Source organism: Equus przewalskii, chromosome 3, assembly GCF_037783145.1.
Source record: "Equus przewalskii isolate Varuska chromosome 3, EquPr2, whole genome shotgun sequence".
NCBI classification, from domain to species: domain Eukaryota; kingdom Metazoa; phylum Chordata; class Mammalia; order Perissodactyla; family Equidae; genus Equus; species Equus przewalskii.
Genome location: NC_091833.1, coordinates 23,532,447 through 23,541,534, shown reverse-complemented (window position 1 = coordinate 23,541,534; position 9,088 = coordinate 23,532,447). Strand labels below are relative to the sequence as shown.

At 44.5% G+C, this 9,088-nt stretch overlaps 1 protein-coding gene across 2 annotated transcripts in view; it reads left to right on the top strand.

Moving 5' to 3' along the window:
* Positions 1–1,657: 1,657 nt before the first annotated feature.
* The window catches only part of RFWD3 (ring finger and WD repeat domain 3), a 41,909-nt gene continuing 34,478 nt past the window's right edge, over positions 1,658–9,088 (top strand). Inside the window, exons 1-2 of one of the 2 annotated variants that reach the window (XM_008534105.2) lie at positions 1,658–1,812; positions 6,152–6,977. In XM_008534105.2, coding sequence (XP_008532327.2) covers positions 6,154–6,977 — 824 coding nt within the window. In that variant the 5' untranslated portion in view covers positions 1,658–1,812; positions 6,152–6,153. The remainder of the gene's footprint in view (positions 1,813–6,151; positions 6,978–9,088) is intronic. The other variant, XM_008534106.2, reaches the window with a different exon arrangement.

Genomic DNA, 9,088 nt, shown 5'->3' with positions numbered 1-9,088 from the left:
AAACAGCTTACAGAATAAGGATATAAAGAAAGAAAATATTTTTGTACGGTTATACAATGTGTTTGTGTTTTAAGCTATGTGTTATCACCAGTCAAAAAGTTAAAAATATTAAAAAGTTTATAAAGTAAAAAAGTTACAGTAAGACAAAGTTAATTAATTATTGAAGAAAGCAAATTATTTTTTATAAATTCAGTGTAGCCTAAGTGTACTGTGTTTATAAAGACTACAGAAGTGTATAGCAGTGTCCTAGGCTTTCACATTCACTCATCACTCACTCATTGACTCACCAGAGCAAATTCCATTCCTGCAAGTTTCATTCATGGCAAGTGCCCTATACAGGTATACCATTTTTTATCTTTTATGCCGTATTTTTACTGTAGCTTTTCTATGTTTAGATGTACAAATACCATTGTGTCCCAATTGCCTACAGCATTCGGTTCAGTAACGTGCTGTATTGGTTGTAGCCTAGGAGCAATAGGCTAGACCATACAGCCTACTACAGTGTGTAGCAGGCTATACCATCTAGGTTTGTGTAAGCACACTCTGTGATGTTCACACAACGACGAAATCACCTAACAACTTTGTTGTTGTTAAGGGATGCATGACTGTATTTAGATAGATGTAGATTTAAACAAAGTTGGTAACGACTTCTCTGGATAGAGACAATTTTTTTTCTGCCTCTCTGCATTGTCTAATTTCTCTGCATTGGACATGCAGTACTTATACAACAGTGAGAGTCACTCAAAACGTTTTTCATTCTACTCCTAATATATGTGTTTGTTTATGAAAGAAAAAATTCCTTTCTCCTAATATGAGCCATTCTATGACTCAGCAGCAACTTCCTTAGAAAGGCAAGAAAAGGAAAAAAAGTGCAAATGCTGATACCGCCTTTGGTGAAAAGTTTAGAGGAGAAAAATACCGAAAAGTCAATATTCAGATTATCTATGACTTTCAGTTATTTATGGCCTCCTCTGCTACCAATTTCACTGAAAATTCGTAGCTGAATAAATAAAATTTTGGCAATGTGTAGTCTGTGTCTAAGGTTTACATTTTTAGGTTTTCTTCTTAAAAGTGAGATTTTGTCTTTCAGCGAGATGACTGAAAAATGTTTGCAGTTAAGCGATGTGATGATAGTTCTAGCAGCAGGCAATGTATTGCAAACGTTTCAAATTGAAGAGATCGTGTAGGCAAGTTCTTTTGCACGATCTCTCCAACCCCGCAGGAGGATATATATGAAGGGGAGTGTCCCACGCCTCTTAATGGGGTCCAGAATTCTGGGGGCAATATTTTGAAATTATTAGATTAGCTACCAGCCTTTGCATAAAGACAGCTCCTTCGCTAAAGAGCTGGGGAGAAGCAGCAGGAGCCACAGTTTTAATATTTCCGTCTTCTTTTCGAAATGGGTCCAGAAATCTTTTCCTTAGAACTTTCTCCCGCCAGAAAGTTCAAATAAAAAGCGGTAAAACCCTTTTTCGGCTCTTCTCTTTGGAAACGGGCGCGAGGTGACGGACGTAGATTTCTACCAATTGTACGAGGGCTCCCCGCGCGTGGTCCCGCCTAGTCAGTTTACGAGGGACCAGCCAATGAGAGCGCCGCTGTTTCAGCCAGGGGCGACCAAAGGAAGAAGAAAAGAGGGTATTGGCCGCCGGCTGGGACTGCTGCCCAATAGGAGCAGGCTGCGCCCGCGGCGCGGGCGGGCAGCTTGAGCTGCCCAGGAAGTGGTGTTTGGCCCTGGCGTAGGCGATTTCTACTAAAGAAACGGTCTGCCGCTGCGGTGCCCTCGTGGGCCGGACCTCGCCTTTCCGGCTTCAGGTGAGGAGGGCGCTTGCCCCTTCCCAGGCTTTGAGCCTCGGGCTCCGCGGTAACGACCCGGGTTGGTCCCTGCATGCGGGGCCTGGGGACGTCCCACGAGGTGGGCTGCGGGCGGGCATGGAATCCGGCGGCCTGAGGAGGTTCGGCCCCTCCGGGCGGCGCCAACGGTCGGGGCTGAGCTCCCGAACCCCCGCCCTTTCGGGATTGCTGGGGGAGGGGGTGCCCGAGGTCGGGTGGGGGACGGGGAAGGCAGGAACTTCGGACCGTCTGGACCGAGCCGAGTTCGCCGCGGGCGGGAGTGCGAGGTCCCTCGGCTGCCCTCCCGTTGAGCGCCCGTTCTTTGCATCGCTTTCAAGTAAACTGAAAACCTAGTCGTTAGTTTCATCCAACTTTACCTTACAACAACAGCGTGGCATAAATACTTTCATTATCCCCACCCTACAGTTTAACAGAGGATGGGAAAGTAGTACGTGGCAGAGCAGGGATCCTTTGTACCGAGGTGGGGCCGCCTCTTACCTTGCTCATTGGGGCCTGTTGAGGACGTTGAAATCTGAATAACGAAGCTTGGTGAGATGACAAGTGAGAGGTTAACATTTTAAGCACCAACTCTCTTGGCATACCTAGAAAATAGCATTTGTGTGGCATGCCGAGGTCAAGGACAAGGCTGCTCAAGGCTTGGCGGGACCAGCCGGCGGTCTTTTGCACCGCTGGTTACCCCAAGGACTGGAGGGATCGTATTTCCCCACATTGTCTGGGAAGCTTGGCTCCAGAACAGCACTGTTCCATAGAACTTTCTGCCGAGATGATGTTCTATATCTCTGCTGTATCTATATCTCTCTACATCAGGTGGTACGTTCTTAGTTGTTGGGTTTTTTTGGTTGGTTTGGGTTTTTTTAGGTGTATGATGGATAATTCAGTAGGTATTTAGCATCTGCTAGGTACTTGATGCTGTGGATATAGGAATGAGTCAGACTAGGATTCGACTGTCTGCCTTCCTGTTTTAATCTGAACTGGTTGCTTTCTAATCAGAACTGGCATATGATGGGAAGAAATTTACTTCATTTTCTAATATTTAACTGTACTGAAAGGTACAGAGAATAATAAAAAAAAACAAAAGATGTGCACTCATCACCCAGATGTAACAAATTTTGCCCTTGACCTTTTAATATAGTTGCTTCCAATTTCTTTTTAAAGAAATAAAAATACTATGTATATATATATAGTTGAAGCCTCGTGTGTACCCTGCACCCTCCCTCTCCTGCCTTTGTTATTTTTCATGCCCAGGCTTGTTTTATTCTGCAATTGTATATAAGTCCAGATAGTAGCATGGTTTTGCATGTTTTTAAATGTCCCAAAAATGGAATTATAATGGATTTGTTTGCAACCTGATCTTTTCTGTTGGATTTATTTTTTTGAGGAAACTTTACCATGTTGGGCTTCTTAGTTGGAAGAGAGCTTATGGTTCTATCTTGACCAGAGGTTTTTGCTACTTTCTTCTCGGTTTTCTGCGTTCGTTCTTTCTGGTACTTCAGTTAATCAGATATCCTGGCTTGAGTCTTTTCATTTTGTTATTGTCTTACTTGGCTATCTTTTTATTGTACTTTCTGGAAGAGTTCCTTGACTTTATCTTCCAATCCATCTATTAAATCCTTTATTTTGACTGTCATTTTTATTTCCAAGAACTCATTATTGTTTTCTGATTTGTGCTTTTTTCCCCTGGCATTCTTTTCTTGGAAATTTGGATTTTTTTAAATTTTAATTTACTTTTTTTTTTTTTTTTTTACTGTTTCTTGCTTTTCTCCCATTTTTCTCTCCAAGTTTCTTCTGTTCGTCTAGTTGGATCTTTTTCTGTCATGTTGGAGGCTTTCCTCAAATGTCAGTTGATCCTTAGCTATTTATTCATTATTAGGAGAGACCCCCTCCAGAAAGCTGATTGAAAGCTCCGTATGACCGGCTGAACCTTATCAACCAGTGGGCTTTTACTGTTAGGTTTATGAACAGAGATGCAGCCATTTTCTTGGGGGATTCACAACTGTCAGTATTTATAGATCTTTTTTCTTGAGCTAGTTTTCTCTGGGGAACAATCCTTTAATCCCCTGCTTTGGGGCATAGAGAATATATATAAACCAGAATATTGTATCCTGGATTTGTGCAGGGGAAAAAAGCTGGGGAGAAAGGTTGGAAATGCCTCACACTGTTCAGTTTGTAGACTTTCAGATCAGTTTGTAAAACTCCTTATTGTCACATCTGTGCCACCTTCCATGCTGGTCCTAAGCCTGTCGGGTTCAAACTTCGAGTTTTCTACAGCACAGCGGGGAGGAGGTTTTGTTTGTTTCTTTGGCTGACTGGCTTTTTGTTGTTTGAGTGGGAGACAGGCTAATTGCTTTTACAGGCTTTCAACCGGCCCTCCTTTGCAGCTCCATCTTTCAATGCTGCCTTCTGTGGTACCTGGTTTCTACAGTTCCCTTAGTGGGAAACCAATAGCACACATTTCCCTCTTTCCAGGCTGTTGTTTCATCTTTTCAGCTCTACTAAGTAATTGCCAGTCATCAGTCTCCTTTATGGCCTCAAAGAACTGATTTGCATATCTTATATCCTGTTTGCATATGCTTTGTCCTTGTGGTTTATCCTTTTTTTAATGCTTGTTGTTATGTTCATGGGTTTTCAGGGATGACTAGAGAGAGAAGGCTACTTTGCTTTATCCACCATGTATATTGGAATTCCCTCCATTTACTCTGCCCACTCCAGTCTGGCCTCTGACCCCATCACTTACGGGAGATTACTCTTTTCTGGATTGGCTGTCATCTCCATGTTGCTGAGTCTAGTGGCCATTCTTCCCCAGGTAGCACTTGACACACTTGAGCATTCCTTCCTTGAAACATTCTCCCAAGACACCATACTCCTCCAGGTTTCCTCCTACTCGTAGTCTTCCTTACTGGCTTCTCTTCCTATAACTCTTGTCGTTTTAATGTTAGTCTCTCTGGTTTTAGTCTTTGGCCCACTTGTCTTCTATCTCTATTCCTTCTTAGGTAGTTTAATCTATCCCATGATTTTAAGTAACGTGACTATGCTGAGGATTCTTAAAGCTGTCTACTCCTTTCTATCTCCACTGCTGTCAAGCCTCTGACCACTAATTTACACTCCCACAGTAGCCTATAAACTGGTCACCTTGCTTGCACTCTGCTCCCCTACAGTCCATTCCTAACAGAGAAGGCCCTTACCAAGGCCCTTGAGGCCTTTAGTGATAGCATCCTGCCTCATCAACTCATCCCATACTATCTGCTCTTCCTTACAGTGATTTCTTCTCAAAAGCACCAAATCCATGCTCACCAGGGACCCTGCCTACTGATTTCCTTCTGAAACTTTTTTGGCTCTTCATATGATCAGCATTTTTGTTTGTTTGTTTGTTTTTGTTTTTGCTTAGCAAGATTCACTGTGAGCTAACATCTGTTGCCAATCTTCTTTTTGTATATGAGCCGCTGCTGCCACAGGATGGCCACTGACAGACAAGTGGTGTAGGTCCACACCTAGGAACCAAACCTGGGCTCACAAAGCAGAGTGTGTGAACTTAACCACTCGGCCGTGGGGCCGGCCCCCATAGATTGTAAACTCTTATATGAGATTTGTCTTTGCCTCTGGGGTGTCTGACTGCATAACAGGTGCTTCATAAGTATTTCTTGAATAGACTGATGTAATGCAGTTAGAAATGGAAAACATAATGAAAGAGACATAACAGGTGATTGATAAGTATTTGTTGACTAGACTGACAAGTGGAATTAGAGATGGGAAACAAAGATAATGAAAAGAATCGGGTAAATAAAGGTTACTCAGCCTTTTTGGAGAAATTAGGTAAACTTCCATTTTGAGTTAGTAATCAAGTTAATTTTGCAAGTGTAAACATGTCCTTTGTTTATGCTTTGTAACTTGGTGCCATGAGGATGAATGTTGCCTACTAGAATTAAATACAGCATTTTATGCATTTGTTTTGGTAAATATCCATATTCAGGTTGCGACAAAGAACTGCAAGAGGTCTGGGAGAATAGTTCAATCTCCATATTTTATAGATCTTTCTATTGTAGAAGACAGTGCTATGATCACATGACTTCATGTTTTCAAGGGTGGAACTGGAAAACTGGTTATAAGTGCTTGTTATGGAGGAAAAAGTTGATGATTACCAAAACACTCTGACTTAAACTAAGTAACTAAAATCTTCTCTTTAAGCTTCTCAGTTTTGCCGAGAATGATTTGAAACAAATTCTCCAAGACTAGATATGATTATATCAGCTACATCGTATGTTTTTTATTTTGCTAATACATTTTACAACTATTGCTTTCCCAGTAATGGCTCATGAAGCAATGGAATATGATCTTCACGTGCAGTTAGATCATCATGCTGCAGATCAGCCTGCTCCTGCTCAAGTGGTCAGCAGCCAAGGAGGGCCACTCCTGCTTCAGCCTGCTCCGGCTCAGGTGGTCAGCCAAGGAGCTCCACTCCTGCTTCAGCCTGCTCCTGCTCAGGTGGTCAGCAGCCAAGGAGGGCCACTGCTGCTTCGGCCTGCTCCTGTTCAGGTGGTCAGCAGCCAAGGAGGGCCACTCCTGCTTCGGCCTGCTCCTGTTCAGGTGGTCAGCGGCCAAGGAGGGCCACTCCTGCTTCGGCCTGCTCCTGCTCAAGTGGTCAGCAGCCAAGGAGGGCCACTCCTGCTTCGGCCTGCTCCTGCTCAAGTGGTCAGCAGCCAAGGAGGGCCACTCCTGCTTCGGCCTGCTCCTGCTCAAGTGGTCAGCAGCCAAGGAGGGCCACTCCTGCTTCAGCCTGCACCTGCTGATGTGGTCAGCAGCCAAAGGGGACCACCCCTGCTCCAGCCTGCTCCACAGGTGTCCATTGACCTGACAGAGGAAGTGGAGCTCTTGGGAGAAGGGAGTGTGGAGAACGTCAACCCAGGACCTTCAGAGGAACATACACAGGAATCTGGTGCTAACCGTACCCTTGGAGTGTCTTCGTTGAATTCAGTGAACAGCTTCATCAGCGGGCTGCAGAGGCTTCATGGCATGCTGCAATTCCTAAGACCACCCTCAGACAGTGGTGTGGGGCCAATAAGAGCGAGGAGGAGGAGGTCTGCTTCACACAGGACACGAGTCGGAGGGTCTCAGAGGACAGACAATGCCAGGTAAATATGTGTATATTTTGTGTGATTAGTGCCAGATTGGGAATTGTGAACCTTAGGCTCTGGTCATACCCCCGGTGCTGCTGAGGATGGGCCGGAGTCAGATGAAAATAAAAGTGCTTGCCTCATTTACTTCACGAAGTAGTGAGGGAATGTGTTAACCTTGGTAGCTCTGAAGACTAGGTGGTAGCTTGTTGGCAACAGTTCCTGTAGAGGCTGGCCCTTCTTTACATCGTTTGTATCTTGTACATCAAGAAACTGTTTCTTTTTTTTTTTAAAGATTGGCACCTGAGCTAACAACTGTTGCCAATCTTTTTTTCTTTCCTGCTTTTTCTCCCCAAACCCCCCCCCCCCCACGGTACATAGTTATGTATTTTAGTTGTGAGTCCTTCTAGTTGTGGCGTGTGGGATGCCACCTCAGCATGGCCTGATGAGCGGTGCCATGTCCACGCCCTGGATCTGAATCAGTGAAACCCTGGGCCGCTGAAGCAGAGCGCGCAAACTTAACCACTCAGCGACGGGGCCGGCCCCAAGAAAGTGTTTTTTAATTTGCAAGGCTGCTCTCCCAAGATCCATTGTTGGTTGGCGCTCCACTTAGTGGTGCAGTGGTCTTGGGAGACAGGCAGGCTGGATTTAGAGAAGCATTGTGAAAAGTAGGATGTCACTTAGTTTACAGCTTATCTGACTAAGTGGCAAATGTTCCAGCTTTCACCTGAGAATGTGTTACAGAGTCAAAAATAGTTTTCTTTCATAGTTTTTTGGTTTGAAGTAGCCTCTTAAAGGGCTTAGCTGTCAAGTCTTGACAGGGTGATTATGAAGAATAACAATTGTCTATGCCTTGTCTGTTTTTTAACTTCCTCCTGCTTTATTTCAAATACTTTATTTCACATTTGGCCTTCTAAGTGTTTTCATAATGTTTGAAGAGATTGAATTCAACCTCTTCATTTTACTGTGAAGGAACTTGGACCCTGAGAGAGTACTTGGTTCAGGATCTCACTGCCCCAGCACAGAGGAGGTTAGAGCTGGGATTGGAACCTGGATCTGACTTGTTTTCTACACAGGCAAGTAAAGGAAGCTTCAATCAGATCCATTTGTTTTCTAACACTATGAAAATAATGAGATGATGGGGCCAGCCTGGGGTTCGCCGGTTTGGATCCCACGTGCCGACCTACGCATCGCTTATCAAGCCATGCTGTGGCAGGCGTCCCACATATAACGTAGAGGAGGATGGGCAGGGATGTTAGCTCTTCCTCAAAAAAAGAAAAGAACGAGGGGCTGGCCCCGTGGCCGAGTGGTTAAGTTCGCTTGCTCCGCTGCAGGCGGCCCAGTGTTTCATTGGTTCGAATCCTGGGCGCCGACATGGTACTGCTCATCAGACCACGCTGAGGCGGCGTCCCACATGCCACAAATAGAAGGACCCACAACGAAGAATATGCAACTATGTACTGGGGGGCTTTGGGGAGAAAAAGGAAAAAAAAACAAAATCTTTTAAAAAAAGAGAAAAGAACAAGATGATACTAAAAAGTGGTAGACATCTACTACCTACATTTAACAAATAAGAAAGCCAATGGGATAATTTGTGATTCGGCTGGGTAACTTTGGAATTGGGATTGTGCCTTCTGATTCTGGATTCAGCATCTTTTTTCCATGGATCCTGCTGATTACTGTCTCAAGGCCTACTCTTACTGTGGCTCCTGTTCTGTAGTGTCTGGTCACTTCTGGGTGTGACCCATCAAGGAAGCTGGGTGCATAGTTCTGTGTTGACAGGAGTTGCAAATGCATGTTACTCTGTTATTTTAGGATGTCATTCCCTTGGATTATGAAGGCAAGATAAGATTTCTTACATTTGTGTCATAGGTGAAGGCAACTTGTATTGCAATTTGGGGACCCCCTTGAAGTGAGTAAGTGGGTTGAGAATTGAGAATGGTGTCCCCAGGAGCTGGTGGCTGCCAAGAGGCCTCTGCAGTAGTCCTCAGCCTTGTTCATACACTCACTCTTGTCAGGGGTAGTTGATTGCTCATGGTGGGGGACGCTAACTTGTGTTAATCAACTCACGGGAGAGTGACACTTGTAAACCAGTTACTAATTTACAGAGAGAAATAGAAACACCATAG